General features: G+C 39.1%; 1 protein-coding gene across 1 annotated transcript in view; it reads right to left on the bottom strand.

Annotated features, from left to right (window-relative positions):
* CUL5 (cullin 5) overlaps positions 1-17345 on the bottom strand; it is a 32364-nt gene extending 15019 nt beyond the window's left edge. The window contains exons 1-8 of the mRNA XM_034074160.1: positions 17028-17345; positions 10391-10500; positions 7994-8093; positions 6452-6628; positions 4942-5083; positions 3786-3931; positions 3629-3709; positions 2297-2390 (exon numbers count right to left, since the gene is read on the bottom strand). Of these exons, the coding sequence (XP_033930051.1) occupies positions 2297-2390; positions 3629-3709; positions 3786-3931; positions 4942-5083; positions 6452-6628; positions 7994-8093; positions 10391-10500; positions 17028-17051 (874 nt within the window). The 5' untranslated portion in view covers positions 17052-17345. The remainder of the gene's footprint in view (positions 1-2296; positions 2391-3628; positions 3710-3785; positions 3932-4941; positions 5084-6451; positions 6629-7993; positions 8094-10390; positions 10501-17027) is intronic.
* Positions 17346-19045: the final 1700 nt, after the last annotated feature.

Raw genomic sequence — 19045 nt, 5'->3', positions numbered from 1 at the left:
TGGCAGCACCATTTTCCACAGGGTAAGTTCAAAAATCTCACTCAATGTTTACTGAATCTTTCCATGTGTACTTTAAAAAGGGTGAGAAGAAGAAAGAGATGGAGGGATAAAAAAAAAGGAATAAAATTATATATTAAAGAGCTCTATATCTGCTTCTGTAAACTAGTAAGGGCATGAATAATTCACAAAAAAAAAATTCAGTGGTTTCTCCTAATAAACAGTGGCAAAGGAGGACTTCAGGTGCGTCCCTAAAACTGTCAGAACCCAAAAACCCAAATTCTTCAAAGACAGATTTCAAAGTAACAAAGCAAAAGGATGATTTCACTGGAACTTTGTTCAGAAAACATGACGCTGAGAATAAAGAAATCCATCTTGGCACTTAAGAATTTCTGTTTTCATTTTGTATTCAAAAAAGCCACATGTATTTTTTATTTCTGTCATGAAGTACTTGAAGAATAAAATTTAGGCTTCCCATGCCCAACATTACAAGCCAACAAAAATGCACTAAGCCAGTTCTGAAGAGTGTTTGCAAGTTATGAAATCTTCAATAGTTTTTAGCTAGAAAACATGATGCCTTCCTTCCTTTGCATGGCATGAAAATTTTAAGTACTTAATATTTAAGAACATTTTAAAGCAGTACCCAGCTCATAACCAAAAAAACAAAACAGTCTTTTTTTGACAGATGCTGTTTGATAAAAAAGTCATGAAGTTCTTTGGGATACAAGGTAATGGCCTCAAGCTGCACCAGGGGAGGTTTAGATTGGATATTAGGAAAAAACTCTTCACAGAGAGGGTGCTCAGGCATTGGAACATGCTGCCCAGGGCAGTGGTGGAATCACCATCCCTGGAAGTGTTCAAAAGCTGTGTAGATGAGGCCCTCAGCAACATGAGCTAGTGGTGGCCTTGGCAGTCCTGGGGTAGTGGTTGGACTTAAAGGTCTTTTCCCACCTGGTTGATATAACAGTGAAGAATAGCAGAGGATACTATCAGACATATGTATTCACATGTACATCTCCAATCTTTAAATAATTTTTTAATCATCTGCACCTGCATCCTCTATTAAAACATTTTAAAGAGCTCAGGTAAGTCTAGGAAAACACAAAAAGGTTTGAAATTGATGCTTGAGCTCTTATACACTAAACATACGTATTTTGAAACTGAGCAGTATAACGGGGCAGACATAGCCACAAAGAAAGAGAGGACTGTGTGAATATTTCACCAACTTTCTAAACATAGATGCGTTGGATGCTACAGAGACGAACCTTACTGAAGCTCTGCATTTCAATAAGACTCCTGTATTCTCCCAAAGGCTGTAACATATACTCATAAGAAGTTTGGCAGCTTTCTAGATTTAGCTCTGGACTATTGCCAGAAATCATGCTGATAGATGAACAGATCAGTAGGACATAGTTTTGAGGTCAAATATTTTCTGAAATGCTAGCATTTAGAAGTATTTTCTACACTGTTCCAAGTCATAAATCAGTTTTCACATTTACATAGAAATGAAAACTTCATATAGACATTGGTAAATATTCCCTGGCTGCAGGATATTTAAAAAAAGAGGAAAAAGAAAAATCAGCCCCAAAACCTGTGATTTCAGCTTTTCCTGTTTGTTTGGTTTTAGTTTCCCTACTTAAATGATGTCAATTTAATGATTTATTTAGTTCGGTTTATCACACAGGACCAACACAAGACTTCAGAATAACACTAACCTCTCATTAGAGAAGCAGAGTTAAAAAAAACTTGAAATTTTACCAAGGCATGCAGAGCTAACTCTAATACAGTGACATACTGGCTATAAAACCAAGTTAAAAACTTGCAGAGTTTTTGTTCATAGACCTATTGATCCTGCACAAATAATCAGAGTAAGAAAGTTTTCTCCTTGCTTTTCAGACAAACAGCTTCACAAACAGATGCTTGACTACTTGCAAGGGAAGGGGCATAGTGGGGGTAGAATGAAGGGGCAGTGTTTGTATCTGAACTACTCAAATAGAAAATAAGACATGCAACATTTAACAGAGCTGTTCAACATGAAGAAACTGTAAGAAAGCTAAAGAAAACAACATAAAATACTCTTTTTTTTTCAAGTAAGATAAGAACTATCCAGTCATTCAAATCAGGGTGTTGTACATACAGATTTCAGAAGTTATATAAGTTGCCCACATGCAGTAATATTTTGTCTACGTAACACTGTCACCATCTATTTAAAACAGAAATTTGATACATCTACAAACAAATCTATTTTTACATAGTGGATGCTGAGTTCATCCTGCACTGGTCTTGAAGCTTCACTTACTTTCTGTTTCATTTCGTTTGATCATGCCTTGGCATTCAGCTAAAATAGTCTCTTTAAAAGATGTCACCAGGGCATTGACGCAGCACTCCATTAGCTGAAACATATTAAACACAGAATTAGCTCCATGAGCCATCTGATCACCAAAGTCTAATTTGTCTGAAGTTTGCCATGACACACAATCTAGCCTGCTCCTAACAACTGTGCTCTATAAAATAACTCATTCATTCACTGATTCATAAAAGTCTGTGTACTTTGATTAAAATCTATATGGGAAACCATATTTCTTCAACACATGTAAGTTAGTAAATATGGTAAACTCCCTCCCAGACCAGTAATGAGTTTAACATTTCTGTTGCTTCTTTTCTCTTAACGGAGCCACCACTTTCGGGACACCAACTACCCTACTTAGTTTCCAATTATATATCCAAGAGCTAAGAATAGTTCTCATTCCAGCATACCCTATTTGGACCAGGCTGGTTTGTTTGGACAAGACACTATGGCTAGACCTAGAACAGGAACTGCTTGTACAGGTCAGGGTTAGGGTTAGGGTCTTTTGTCAGCCCCTCTTGATATGGGTCACAATTTATAGCTGTTCAACATGAATGATCTATAACAATAAAAGACACAGAATGCATTTTGATCCATTAAAAAAAAAAACAAAACCAAAACCAACCCTAAACAAAACCCCCCAGATTGAAAGTGTGTTTAAAATAACCTATTTCCTGAACTAATTTCAATACACACTACTATGAACAATTCATTGCAGTTAAATCTTACTCCAGAATCTGAGCTGTGTAAAATATTGCTCAAGGGGGGAAAGCAAAAAAGAAGCAGCATCCTTTATATTAAATGGACATATTCCAGCCTAAGAGGAAAGCTACAGAGTTTTAATGAAACTTCTATTGCTCCTTTTGATTGCAATGAACAATAACTCATGTATTCCAAATGAGCACTGAGAAACCCTTTACCTAATAGATTAGACAACTTATTTTCAAATATTCTCATCCACTGGTAAGTGTATGAAGAAAAATAAAACCAAACCTGATTCAAAATGAAAGAATAAAAATCAACCTAACTAAAACCCTGCCTTTCAATCTGAACTTTTGATCCACATTTACTATTAAAATATCTAAAGAAATTTTAAATTACCAGATTGGAAAAGGAATACAGATTTTTGCAGGAAAAAATAGAGGATTCTTAGAAAACATAAAATCAACAGTTTCATCTCAATCTACTGCTACAAGTAATACTTTAACACACAAAATTAAAACCTGCAATGTAGTAAAAATATGAACACAAAATACATCAAAGTTTTCAGCACATCATACTTACTGCTTCTACTGAGTTACATTCACGCCTTGTTTCCAAGTATCGTAGTGCTCTTTTCTCTTCTTCTTTTAGTTTAGCATCTGCCTGTGCAAAAGTAAAACAGCAATCATTTTAAGTACTAACACTTCCAGAATAAAATTACAACAGAAGTTTTACTTACATATTTCATATAATTCTGTACACCATTTTGCTGCAAATAAGAAGGAGCCTGTGTTCTATAAAATCTCTCTGTTGAATCCAAATATGCCTTTTCAAAGTTATCCCGATATATCTGAAGCTTATCTTCAGGATTGGAACAAAGGTTAACTGCAAAGAGAAAGTCCAAACTTACTTTCAAGTCTTGGAAACCTAGGTGGCTAATAATAAGAAAATCTCTCTCACTAAGGTGAGTCTTGTATTAAAAGGTTGTATTGAACAATTTCAAGTACCCTATAAATGTACTCTGACCCCTAAAGGTAACGAAAATTGTCCAGTTCTTGCTCTAAAAATATTTAGATTAATAATAAGGAACTGGAGAGAACTTCACACTTATCGCCAGCATTAGAGACATTCAAACATGGTAACCAGAAATACAGATACAACTGCAAAATAGGAAAGAAAAAAAGAAACAAATATGGGCAGTCCAGCATAATGCCTAGTGAAGTGAGAACTCTCCGCCTGACTGAGCAAACATCTTTTCTTAGACACTGCTCTTAGACTCCCAATGTCTTAGGGTTTTTCCCCCTCTTACCAGAATGTTGACAGTGAGCCTTCTGCAGTGCTAGGAACTATTTGGAAAAAAGTTTCCCCCTTCCTCTCAACTGTTACAGATTAATAAATAAATAAAGACTTTAAATGGAATATGCTTAAAAAAATAGAATTGGACACTATAAAACCATTTGAGAGAGTATTAGCCACAAGTTTAATTCAGCAGGCTGCAAAGTGATATAGAAGCACCAGGCAACAGTGAAATGACACAGAAGTTTCAGATGCACAGATGTGTTTTTCAAAGAAGTCTTAGATGCAGCCTGTTTAGCATTTTTATTTCTAACTGCCTGAAGAATCAGAAACAGTACAAAGCACAAAGTCATTATCTGCAAACCCAAAAGGTCAAGGAATAGTTTGTTTTTTGAAAACACCCATCTTATAGTAACTGATACACAGCTAAATCACTTTGAAGTTAAAGATTTTAAACTGAATTTAATTGGTATCACATATCACAGCAACATAAATGCTGAGATAAGCATCCCAACCCTACCACAACTGTCAACTCTACATGATGAAAACTCATTTACTAAAGTGAGAAGACAACATAGATGGGTCTATGCACAACATACCATATGATTCTCGAACACCAATAACAAGCTGAGAGTCGAAAGCTTCTCCTAGCCTTTCAGCATGAACTAGCTTCATTGCACTGTCCTGAAGTCTGTTTTTTATATTTGAAAATATGGATTCATTCCAAGTATCTAGCATGAGCTGTGTATTGGGAAGGAGAAGAAAAAAAATCCTGTGAGAAAGGTACATGCAGACCTCAGTTTGTGCAAAAGAAATACAGGGGATCAGAAATACAAATCAAGCCATTTATAATGCACTTCTCAGGTTATATACAGCAGTTCAACTACCTCAGAACCTGATCTTGCTCTGAACTCGTTATGGAAGTAATATTCAGCTGACATTCTAAGCTTACTCAGTGCAACCAGACAGCCAGTCAGTGTTTGATTCATATACTAATTCCATAATTCTGTACTATTCCTACAATACTCAGTAATCAAGTAATTTTTCACATGCTTTCTTCAACAAACAATGGAAACAAAAAAGCTAAGTTGGAAATTACTCTTTGCTGCTATTCTCGTCTCCTTTTCTTTAAGAGGAATAGAGGATCAGATGTCAAAACAGGAGGGTGAAGAAAAAAAACCTTGCCCAAAGTAATGCACTCAATCTATTTTGTTCTTCCCATCCTGGAGGCAGGGGGACAGTTGAGATGCTTTTCACTACCAAATGAAAGACTGTTAAAGAAATTCTGTTTCCTTACAGATACTACCTGCAATGGAAAGGGATAATGAATGACATTAAACTGAAGGACTGAACACTTTACAACGGATGTGCTTCGTTTTTCTTAGCATAAAAGACTAAAGCAATTTCAAGGACCATTATTCATGGGATTTGGAACACTGAGCACTGACACTGAGCACTCCATACTCAAAACCCTAGACTTTCCTTACGTGGATATGAAATAGTAAAAAAATCATATTCACAAGATTGTACATGCCCAATCTTTTCATTGATATGCTGACAGCATGGAGGAAAAAGGGGAAATTAAGAGAACAACAGCTATATTTAACTTAAGATTACAGCATTTGATTGGTCATTTATAAAGTGCAGAGATGTGCCCCAGCTAAAATCTTGGCCATGGCAAATCAAATAGGAGTTGAAAAACTAATTGCTTATATATACAAGTAGCTGCTACTCACAAGTATAGAAACAGTAGGTGAATTTACAACTGCCTCCACCCCAGGATTCAAGTCATAATTAAAACCAAGCAAAATCCAAACCAAAGACAAAACCAAAACACCCTGAGCAAGCCCCCAAACAAATACAAAGCCCAGTAAAGAAGTGCTTTAATCATCAGAACAAAATTGTTAATAGCCAAAGAAGAACTGGAGAAACAAGAGTGAAATGATTGTGGCGAGAAAAGAGTTGAGTGGTTATTTTGATCCTCACACTGAAGCAGTGATACATCATATTACACGATTGGTGCTATTCCATCTTCAGCTACAGAATCCCTTCTGCACTACTACTACAGGCAAAAGAGCGTGCAACTAAACACTTATACCTATCACTTACCTTTCGAACAATACTGTCTTCTACATTAGACTTCTTGTTGCTGCCCTGCTTGCCCATTAAGGTAATCTCTAACTGACAAAATGGCTTGGGCAAAATATCACACTGCGTGAAGAACTTGCGCCACTCTACTATATATGCTTTTAGTAAAGCTGTATCGTCTTGATGACTCAGCACTCTCTAGAGGAGAAGGGAGAAGAGGATGGAATTTATAAACAAATTTCTGCACAAAATACAGAACACTTTGCTTATAGTGAAAATAATTCCCCATATAAAATTCAAATGTACAGAAATCTCAGAATAAGAAAGTACCATTTATTTCAGGGAAGCAGTTATCAACGCATACCATATGGACCATTTCTAAAGGGTAAAGAAAGGTAACTACAAGTAAGTAGTTGTAAATTTAAATTTTTTAAATGAACCTGCTTTTATTTTTTTATATATTTATTTTACTTTTAAGCCATCTGCAGGTCAAAAAGATTAAAACACCTTTGATCTAAAAACATGTAATGGTACAGTCATATATACAAAAAAATAAGTAGCCTGTAAGGAATACGTTTTCTTCTATACAGTGAAAAGTTTAATTCAATGGCACCTACCAACCTTTCATTAGACCCAGACAGCTAGTTAACATATTAAAGCCTGGAAACTACAACTACACTGTACAATGGCTATCATAATGCCTAAAAAGATGCCTCTCAATAGCCAACACAGACCATGCCAAAGGCCTCAGTTCAGCATAGCATTTATGTATGTAAGCAAGCTGATGGAATTTAAAAATCAACATTTACAAGTCTGGTTGTACAAAAGCCTCTGTAAAAAATTATGTTCCTTTAAGCAAAGCTTCAGTGGTGTAAGTCTCCACACTAAAGATTTTACAGACTTTTCATTTTTTCCTTTCCAATGTCATAAGATTCTTTTTTTTTTTTAAACTTCTCAACAGTCCCCTCTTTTATTACAGAAAACATCTTTTGTTCTACTTTTTACAAACACAAGTATTTCCTTGGAATCTACTGACAACTTCAACTGTTTGGGGGGAAGCCCATAAAACTGGACAGCTCAGCTTGCTGAGTCAATAGCAGGGCTATTTCTAGTACACCACACATATAGCTTATTGTAAAGCCATCCATGAACATGTCAGCATTGCACTGAAGCTAGACAACCAACATTTCTTTTTCAGACAGTAATTTCTTACATAAAATTTTGCCTCAAGACTTTTCAAGTGGCTGAAGATACCATAAGTACTGTTGGATAAACAAAAATAATGCTGGGGTTTGGATTTTGTTTTGTCTTTTAGTACACCACAAAAAAAAAAAAATCACTGCCCAGCCCAGTTTCAAGGACTGTGAGAAAACAATGAACCAAGGCAAATGCTCAAGGCTAAGTCTTACTTGTGTCAATAGAAAATCACAGGGTAATTAAGATTTCCAGGACATCACGAAATTTCAAACAAAAAAGCTATGCATTTAGATCCAATGAAAGTCAAAACTATTTGGTTATTTTTCTAACAATATGAATAGAAGTTATGAAACGTTAAGAACTTACTGCTTGTGCCTGTTTAATAAAATCAAGGATGTCTTCTTTCAGAGCCTGATGGATTTTTGCTGGACCTTTATCATCCCACAAGCAAACTGCATGTACATCTCTAGAAAACAATTCATCCATCTTTTAGTAACAGCTACTCAAAGTTTAATGCTGTAGAGCATGAGGTTTAAAAAGCCATAATTTCACTATGTCTAAGAGATTAATACACTTTTAATCTATGATTGTGAAAAACCACACAGTAAGTTCCCAGTGACATGTGCTAGAAAACATGTTTGGAGAAGAGACTGAAGCTAAGACTGGAAGTCTCTGAACCAATCTAGGAAATACTAGGGTCACAAAAGAGATGTAAAAGCCAGTTCTGGTTTCAGTATCCATTCAATACTCCTTTTTACATTAAGGACAATTTCTAAAGCTTTTCTTTGACACAGACAGAAACCACTTGCCAGTAGAAGCATTACTACTCAGCCTGTATTATTCTAAAAATACTCTTTATTACCATGAAGCCTTCACTAACAGTTTTACAATCCAAGCACAACATCATTCTTGTGCTACAAAGGAAAGAGACCTTACATATGAGAAATCTGAGCTCAGGGGCATCAGGTAATTTAAAAGATGTTTTAATTAGGTTTAATGCGATCACTGAAACGTTTCATGACAGTGACAGCATTTTAAAGTGGAAACCTACTGCAGAAGAGCTCCCAAACAGCAGCGTAAAGCAAAATTCTATTTATGAGTTTTAACAACATCCAAATAAGCTTTTTCCTAGCTTACAGCTCAGCAAGAGTAACTTAATTCCTACTTTCTTTCCATACTAAAGACTAAATAAAGCAAGCTACACTCCTAACCATACATCATATATCATATGGACTAGCAAGACATCTTGACTCATTACCTTCCTCTGGTTTTTATTCTTCCTTTCAATAATAAAGCCACATCTTTGCAGAAAAGCAACTACATAATCTAAAGGCATAACTTTGTTCCAATTAAATCAATACTGTTTTTCAATCTAAAAGCAGTTTTTTTTGTTTAACTGAAAAGACAAAACTTACAAAGTAGAAAGTTCCTTTACCATATATCAAACGTACTGGCCCAGGATTTACAGAGGTCTACCTAAATTGTGAGGCTTATGCAATGCTCACATGCAGAGAAGGTGTTACTGTATTTAGAATGCCATTGCTTCCTGACAGGAGTGGAAAAGGCAATACTGGATAATTATACTCAAAGGGCAGGTAGAAGACACCTATCGATTTGAGATTTTTATTAAAGAGTTTAACAAAGACCACTGTCCAAAAATAAAACCCTAGAAGAGTGGGATCCTCTCATTCAGTATCCTGAATTCAGCCACAGAGTTACTTCAGTTATACTGAATAGTACTGAAAAATACACTGAAAATTTCAATACCAATGCAGAATTACTGAAGTTGTTATTAAAAAGGAAACTAATGGCTCAGGACTGAATTTATACCTGAAATATATCATGTACCTGGCAACCACTACAGCTGATACATCATCAGGTATTAAAACTCATTACATGATAAACTACTTTTCCTTTTGGTTGGCATAGAAGCGTGACAGGTGCAGTAGGATGGGTGTAAAAAGAATCACTGCACTGTCCTCATCAAAAAGAGCAATAAAGAGACTGACTGCAGCAGACTGTGTTTGAATAAAAAACACTTTTGTGACAGATTTTAAAAAGCAGAAGGAGAGGCTGCAGATATAAGCTACAAGTGTATCTAAGGGAAAATAGCTTTGTGTTGAGGCAAAGATTATTTTAGATATCTTTTCAATTTATGTTGTCAATTTCCACATTATGTTGGTAAAGGTCGTAAGATGTATTGTAAGAAAAAAAATCAGGAAGCAACTTCTCGCTTTTTGGAAGAAGCAAAATAAGAGGGGTTTTACAAAGTACAATAATGCAAACACTGTCTCAAAAATATAACATATATATTATTCTTAGGATATAAGGTTATTCAAATTATACCAGTTAAACTGCATTGCCCTGCTGCTTCAGCAGCATTCTTATTTTAGAAGAAAGCCATTCAAGTCCGAATAATGTGACATTCAGCAAATTGCCTTTAAATGAACTTACTGCCAAAGCAGTAAACAACATTTTCTCTCTAAAACTAACAAAAGGTTTGTGGGTAGGTACAAAACTTGTTTACTATGATCAGCTTAAGTCAAGAGCTCTGCTGTTCTTTCTCCAACATGTTTGCAAGGATCTGAATCTCAAGAAAACTCTACTTTTGCACATTTAGAATGATGCAGGCACACTTACCACCTCATGGTTTTGTTCTGTGTGTCCCCACATAGTCCATGCTACAACTAACTGCTGTATCAGAAGTAGTACCATAACTGTATTTCTGTTATGCAGAAAGATGAAAGATAGTAAATTACTTACGAAAACAGATCAAACCATTGCTGTTTTGTGACAGACTCCTGACGAAGAAGTTTCAGAACGATAGGGCGCATGAAATCCCATTTGTCTTCAAACTGAAGCGAACCTTTGTTCTGAAAATAACAAAAAAAATACTGTTAATAAAACATTTTCTTGAAGTTATCTCTAAGGACTGCACTTCCTATGGTAAACTTAAAAATATCTTCTCAGGTGTCTCCCATAAGCCAGCCTTTGAGCTACACCACCACAGCTGAGCAGCACTTCTCACAGTGTTTACTGCTTCAAAATGAGACAGAGCTATTACTTGTTTCTTAGAGAAGCCAGATTGCCAACTTTTTGCTTTATTCACTGCATTAGCTACAATGCAACAAGTTCTAGTAAGTGTTCTTCACCTGTTAATGGAGTTATAAATGGACAACATAAACGATAGTCAGCTTCACTGCCCCAGTCAGGATATGTGCAAGGAAAGTCATGAGGCAGAGTTGGAAAGCTGTCTTGAATAAATTACCATTGCCAAAATGGCAGCCAGGAATCAGGAACAGCACCTGTGGATGTTGTCATGTACCTTTCTTCTCCACTGTGTGTTTGGCATCAGCAGCAAAGAGGGAGGAAGGAAGCAGAGTGATGTAGGAGCTGTCGTATTACAGACTCTCTTCCTGTGGGTTAACTGGCCGTAGGCAGTTTGATGGCCAAGACTATAGTTGATGCAGATAAAAATGGTTTCCACCATTCTGAAAAATCTAATTCAAGGTATATTTTTTCAATCTTATGATAAAAAATAAGGCAAAACTACAGAAATTAAAAGCTCCAGTACAATTGTGATTATTTAAAAAAATATCACTGTAGTAGACAGGCTTCCTTTATTTAAAAAAATAAAAAAAAAAAACAAACCAACAGGTTTAAAAATCACTATTTGCTTACAGCTCTACATTTTTAAAAGAAAAACCTGCAATTAAAAAATAAACAGTTGATTGAGAGCTCTGTGGCAGAAATACTACTGGTTATCTGCAATGTTATCTTCCAATGCACTGTTTACTTCTGAACAGATCATTGTCTTGGCTAGTACTACTACATTTGACACAATTCACTTCACATGCACCAAATAATAGTCTAACTACTTGAAATTCTGACAAGTGCGCTGTTCTGCCACTAACACCTCTTCAGATAAACAAGCAGGAGCAGCACCACACGTTCTCTCAACCATCTCCTTCTGATTAATTTCTACATGGAAATTTACAATTAAATCTGTCATTTAGTATTCAGAATAAGCACAGGTTGGAAACTGTATTCCTGCTACTGTGAAGTGCAAAGATGTCTCATCTTCCAGTTAAAAAGATGCAACAGGCATCACAGTAACAATTTTTATAGCAACATCACCTGGAAGCCTCACAGCATTATCATACCATTGTAGTAGGTACTGAACATGGGCTCCACAGAAGCACCCAGTTTGATGAAGCTTATAATTCTTTTAACATTAAAAAAAGGAAAATAAATCACTTTCAATTAGATAGTTTTGCCTGTTCCCTTCCACTGTAAAAAAAATAATTTGAATGAATCATCTTTGAAAATGCTCAACTACATGCTTCCTCCCCAGATAGCCAGCTTTACAATTATTCCCTAAACTTTGAGGAGTTGCTCTCATCTTTCCTAGTCCTGTGAAAATGGTTAGTTTCTACTTGTAGATGCTTCTGTTCCCAGTCCCCTTTTGCAGGATAACGAACTTGAATGACCAGATACTGTACAGTTAGAAGTTGTAGAAAAGAAAATAAGTAAAACCAACTTGCTCCAAAGTTTTCCTTTGGAGTGAAACTTCAGAGTAGATCCCATAAGTTTTCTGAAAGAGGTAAAAAGCCTGTTCTGCAATTTTGGAGAAATGCAATCCAGTCCTTTGCTGAAAATGAAAACTAAATTCTCTTTGTGAATAAGACTAGTAAAACATGGGGGGGGGGGTGGAAAGAAACAGGGGACGACAGACATTAGGGTGGGGTATTGCAAACACTACCTGCTTCATTCTAGGAAGCACACATAAAAATCCATTTCAGCTGTAAAAACTCCATGTGCACTTGTAATGAGCACGTACCTACTTAAAAAGAATTCCCCAAATAAAGCTTTACAGAAAGTGCTGTTAGGGAAATTTAGAACTCTGTTTTCTATACATTGGAGTAATTTTTTTTTCTCCACTTCCCTCTATATTACACAGAAGAGGAAATAAAACTAATGGATTAAAAATCCCACTCAAACTATTAGTTATGGCCAATACAGGATTCAGCATCTTCTAGATAGATTCAAGCTTTCCTGACCTCCCATTCTTATGCTGAAATTACAGAAGAAAGAGTGCATAGTACCACCTACTGTGTGACACTCATATTCATTAATTCTATCCCTAGTAGTGCATCAGAAAACAAAATTTTATAATGGCAGAAGTCAAACAGTGGTAACTCTTACTTGTGACCAAAGTCACACAGACACCAGTGACACAGACAATACCAGGAATCCATGGGTTCCTATAAACCCATGCAATTGCTGAGCTGTATTTCCTGGGTAACTTGTTTTTCTTAGCTGGATGCCTCAAACTGCAGCTCCCAAGGGAAGGAATTCACACCTTAACAAAATAAAATTACTCCACTTACCCAGTCTTTGAAAACAAGCATGATGATTGATAGCCATACCCTGGCTAAGTGACTATTCTAGGAGTTTCAAATGTAATCCTTTGAAAAATAATTCCACTTACCAAATATTTTATGTTTCCAAAGTCACTTCACTAAGCTTGATCACAGAGATTTAAAGTTCCATTTTAATACTAAACTTGAAATACATACTACTTCAAACACTATATTGAACTATATACTGCAACTTCACTCTTCAAACTTACTTTTCCTCTTTTCTTCATTTCTATGCAGAAGCACCTAAACATGGTATTTTAGGATAGCAGGTAAAAAACCTGTTGGTGGGTATTACATAGAATTAGTACAATGATGCAAGTGGAACTGTTCCACTAACCAGTTTTTCTGATTTGGGTATTATGGCACAACACAAAATTCCTCACCTTAACTATAAGCAAGTTGAAAAGTAGCACAGCAGGTATGGAATATGGTACAAGAGCCTAAATAAACATGGAATGTAACAAAGCAAGGCAGTATGATGCTTTGGCCTCTAAGCCACTGTCCCAGCAGACACATGTCTATTTGGACATTCAGGTCTCTTTAGTGTATACTCTAAAACACAGTACACTTTCAGGCCACATACAAATACAGCCCTGGCCTCCATCAGATGCTCTAAACAGTACGGTAAGAAGCCCAACATTCTTGTTGTACATCTTATCTATATAAGAGTAACATCTTCACTGTTACTACTTCACCATTTACAGATGATAGATTTATATTAAGGCTAATTCTCAGAGGGATTAAATAGGAAGTATGAGGTCCTAGACTGAAATAAGCACGAAAATTCACTGTCTCATTAACCTCTGCTACCAGCACCTTTTAAAGTCAGTGTAATGATAGCACTGAAATTACTATACAAAGCAGAAAAGCAGCCAGAGAGAAAGCTCTGCTATTTAACTAACCAGTCTGCAACTTCTGGTGGATATCCTAATTGGAAAGAGCCAGGAAGAAGCAGACAATGTTAAAACACAGATCTGGAATACTTACTTTAAGTTGAAGAATTACAAAACTTTAGATCTGTTTCCAGTTGTCAGTGACACAGATACAAGATTAAAAAAACTCCACCAAACCCACTTTAAACCAATGCAAATGTAAATAATGGTTCTCATTTCCCTTAAACCTACAGAAAATCTGCTGCTTCCTTTGCTGCTTCTCTCCTAATGCCAAGTTCAAGCAGAAAGTCATCTTGCAAGAATGGACTCTTCCATTTGCTTGCAGCTCCAGTAAAGCTCTACAGATGTGTAAAGATCAGCCAGCATGGATACAACTATGGCTTTTCTTTGTGCTGCAATAAGCTGAGGTGCTCTGTTCCACAACTGCAGAAACACTCATCTACACGTCCCATGAGTGAATCAGTTTAGACTATCTTGTCACTGCAAAGGCAACAGGTTACCCAACACACCTCCCAGAATGAAGTACCCCACTTTAAAAGTGCCTGAGTCAAAGGTATGTTGAGAGAAGAAACTCTGGGGGACTCACCTCGTAATGGCTCATCTACAGGAAAGCCATGGCCTCAGTGTGGGAGAGCAGTTCTGCACAGTAAGGCTCACACTAGCTTACCATGTCATAGCTAGCTCTTACTACTTCAACATTTTTGCCACATTACAATACAATACAATAATAAGTTATTGTATCTCACCAGGATTCAGCATATGATAGGTCATTTTAATTTTGCATTTAAAAGAAGGTTCTCCGAGAATACTCTTCTCATTAAAAAAAATATTTACAATTAGGAAACTCATGCACTAGTGGAGTTCAAACAATGCCCTTTAAAATAGCAACATCTGTCAGGTTTGGGTTCAGCTAGTACCCATTACTGGAATAAGAATAGTACTACACTTCATTTTCTCAACTATGTAGGTAGTCAAACAAGGATGGGTAAAAACAAGAGAAAACTCTTAGTTCCTGTTTATCCTAGCAAAACCAAGACCTGTCTAAACCAAACTTATATTTGATTATGCAGGCTCATTTGGAAATTATATGGGAAAAAACCTTACAGATTTTAACACCTCTTCTTTCTCAGCCAGGGATTTTTACTGTGCTGAGACATTGCTTTTTTCCCCTAAACATTAAAGCAGAACACATGAAGCACTGCCAATCAACACCAACCTGGAATCAACAGCTTCTCTGAGAGCACTCTGATGAGCAGAATTAGGGAACAAAAGACTTCATCTAGTTCCAAACGCACTGCTTTATTGTGTCATTATAAATGAAGTCAAATCTCTGTAAAATCTTTCCTTTTGTAATGCAGGTTTCATACATTACTGTCGTTAGAAAACTCAGTAATTATTAAATTATAGTGCTTAAAAACACTCCAAGTGACCAGGAAGCCCTATTTTAGAACAGGTATCCCTGTGTCATTTTTCCCAAAACACACTGTGCATATATATATTGCTGTCAACATAAAATACTCATGATTCAAAGGCCAGCTGCAAAAACATGACTAGTAAACACAAAGGCAAGAGTTCAGCAAGAGTAATCTCACAGAATCAAGGACTTTGACTCTATTTTCACTCAGCGTACACTTATTATTCTTTCAAAACAGCTGCAGTGGAATGCTGACATATCTTACAGGCCTGTTCCTTCTGTCTTCTATGGGCTATACAACTACATGTGGCCGGTCAAACCAGCATTGGTGTCTTCAGAGATCCTTAAACATACAGCAAAGAGATGGACTAAAACATTAACAAACAGATAAACTGTCTGTTCCCTGCTCTTCCACAAAAAGCACATTTCTTCTTTTGGGAAATTATTCTTTTCACCAGTGTTCTTGCATTCTTCAATTTTATTTTTTCATGTAAGTCTTATCTGCTAAAAAAAAATCGAACTACTTAGACATAAAAATACAGAGAAATTAAATTCATTTCAATTACATTTCAATTTCGGTAAAGACTTTTAATATCTTACTAATACTAAACCCTTTTTTTGGATACCAGGAAAAAAGAAGGTTATCAATTATTTCTCATTTCTTCACACTGAGCATCTCCGAGTAACACAACCAGCAGTTTCAGGCCAAAGCTGCATATTCAATATAGGTCAGATTGCTAAAATGTAAGCAACACTTCTTCAGAAACACATTTAACTATAATACATAGTGCTGAACACACGTATAGGTCTATGTTCATACATATTTTAAACTGCTAACTGATAAAGGGAAGCAGATAACCTTCCCAAGGCCTTTCACCTCAACCTGATGTTCTAGAAACACTTTCTGCAAGCACTAGCAACAGTTGTTTAGACTAGGCCTATCTTCCATATGCCGGCACAACCTCAAAGACCACATACAGTCTTCTCCACACACATGCCACAAATACCAGGACAGGCAGTCCTGAGCTCCAGTGCTGGTCTGTCCTGAAAACTCCTGTTCAAACCTACTGGGGGTGACTGATATGGCACCGAGAGAGGGGAAAATGCTTCAACACATCGCAAAGCTGCTTAACGTAAGCCAAAGGCCTCCAGGAGTTCTCCTTTGCAGAAAAAGCTGTAGTTAACATAACCGCTGGAATACAGTGGCACACCACCACCTGCCAGCAGCGAAGACATTTATGAACTCTTTGTTAAACTTAAAACTCATTTTCCGTACACCCAGATCTTTTAAATAAACAAAGGGGCGACTCCGTACCCTGTCTAACTGCACGACGCAACGCTGTTTCTCAACGACGCGTGTTTGGTAGGAGAGCGCAGGGGTGGGGTGCGGAGTGCCGGCAGCCAAGAAGCCACCGGCCGGACCGGGCCGAGGCTGGAGGTCCCGCAGTGAGCTCGGCGCCGAGGCCGTTCACCTGAGGGAGGGCCGCAGCCCCCGCTCCCGGGAGCGGCAACTTCGGAGAGCGGCGCTCGCGGCCTACCCCCGTCCTATGGTCTGCCCAGCCCGGTCGCCTCAGCCACACGCCGGGCCCAGCCGGCGATGGGGCAGCCCTGGCAGCCCGGCCCCCGCCGCCTCCCTCCTCAGGCAGCCATCGGCCAGGCCCCTCTCTCACCTTTAAGAGATTAGACGTCGCCATGATCCCCCCCGCGGGGCCTCCCCGGCCGGCGACGGCTCCTGTCCCCGAGCTCGGCTCGGCTGCCCCCGGCCGCTGCCGCTTTACATGGCCCCGGGCCGCCCGCCCGGCCGGCCAGACCCGCGGCGGCGGCAGTAGCAACGGCCGCAGCGTTGGGCTCCCCTGCCCGGGAAGGAGGCCGTTGCCAGGCTCAGGGCGCTCGGCAACACGACCGGCTCGTCGCTCCGCACGCAGCCGTTCCTCAGAGCCTCATGGCGGAGTCCGCACAGGAGGCGCTCGGCAGCAGCCGCGGCTCCATGGAAGGGGCCGGCCCACATGATGCGGCGCCGCGCAGCAGGCCCCGCCGCCAAGAGCGGCCGCTCTCGCTGAGGGCTCTGCCTGCAGCGCCCCCTGGCGGCCCGCCGCCGTCACCGCCAGCCCTGCTCTGCAGAGCTCGGCCAGCCGCAGGGGGCTTTGCCCTCAGGGCCCCGCGGGGACGCGCCCTGGTGCGGAGCCCCCGCGGCTGCGGAGCGCGCCCGGCAGCGCCCTGGGAGACAGCGGGCGGCGACCGTGCGGGGAGGCTGTGTCCCCCTCAGAGACATCCCCCCACCAAACCGCGCCCTCTGATCCCAGTGCCTTCTGCCGGCAAACACACGGGAAGCTGGGAGGCGTGAGCAGAGGCCCAGGTTTTACAGGGAGGTGTAGTGACAGGACAGGGGGAATGGCTTTAAACGGAAAGAGGGGAGATTTAGGTTAGATACAAGAAAGAAATTCTTCCCTGTGAGTGTGCTGAGGCACTGGCACAGGTGCCCAGAGAAGCTGTGGCTGCCCCATTCTTGGCAGTCTTCAAGGCCAGGTTGGATGGAGCTTGGAGCAACCTGATCTAGTGGAGGGTGTCCCTGCCCATGGATGAAGTTTAAGGTGTCTTCCAACCCAAACCATTCTATGATTCTATGAAATTCAGTGTGGCTGAATTGTGTGGTTTGTAAGCAGAGAAATAAATCTCTTTGCTGCCAGAGGCTGGCAAGCATGGGCCCCCACTCCTGCTCACGGACCCCATTGCTGGCGAGGCTGCAGGTGATGCTACACCAGCCCCATCTGCCTGGCTGTTGGGAGTGCTTCCAGCAGAAAGCACCAAACACTCACTGGCACAGATCTGTGTTTTGTGACACCAAGTAATTTCCCTACACCCAAATCTCCAGCTAAGCCATCACCCTTTCCCACCTGTTCTCACAAGTTTCCGATTTAGTAAGAGAAGTTTTGGTTTAGATACTTTTTTGGAGAGATTTGGAAACTTTTGGGTTTTATATAGGGAAAAAAGGAATTTTATTTTTCTATTAAGATGTATAGCCTCCATCTAAAACGTGTCTTGGAAAGCATTTCAAGGAGCTTTTTCTTACAGGTTAGGAAACCTGCAAGGTGATGCCATCCATTCAGCCTGCCCTGCTGCATGCCACCTGGGTGGACAGCCCAACCACCTGCTGCTGGGGATGACAGGGCTCCCATATCTCTTCTATGTAGTGGGTGAGGGACATGACCTGATGATCAATTCATGTTATAGGGGATAGGGATCCTGAGGTGTTAGAAAAGCTATAATAAGACAATCAGGTAATCTGTACACTATGGAAGTTTCGATAATGCTGACTAAATATGGTCTGCAGCTATATTAACTTAAGTTAGCCATATTAAACCCTTTTCTTAATTGAGCAGTAAAAAGGAGGTACTGAATAATTTCCTGTTTTGACAAAATTTCCAGCTTCTGAATGCTTCGATTAGTTCACAATTTTTTTCTTTGTTGTTATTATATATTTTGTGCTCTATACTATGTTTAAGTATACCATAAAAAGAAAACCCCAGCGTGACCAGCAGGTCGAAGGAGGTGATCCTGCCCCTCTACTCTGCTCTCATGAGACCTCTCTTGGAGTATTGTGTGCAGTTCTGGTGTCCTCAACATAAAAAGGACACGGAACTGTTGGAACAAGTCCAGAGGAGGCCACGAGGATGATCAGGGGACTGGA

Source organism: Melopsittacus undulatus, chromosome 2 (genome assembly GCF_012275295.1).
Source record: "Melopsittacus undulatus isolate bMelUnd1 chromosome 2, bMelUnd1.mat.Z, whole genome shotgun sequence".
Taxonomy (NCBI): Eukaryota; Metazoa; Chordata; class Aves; order Psittaciformes; family Psittaculidae; genus Melopsittacus; species Melopsittacus undulatus.
The sequence above is the reverse complement of the archived record's forward strand: the minus strand, read 5'-3'. Positions and strand labels throughout refer to the sequence as shown.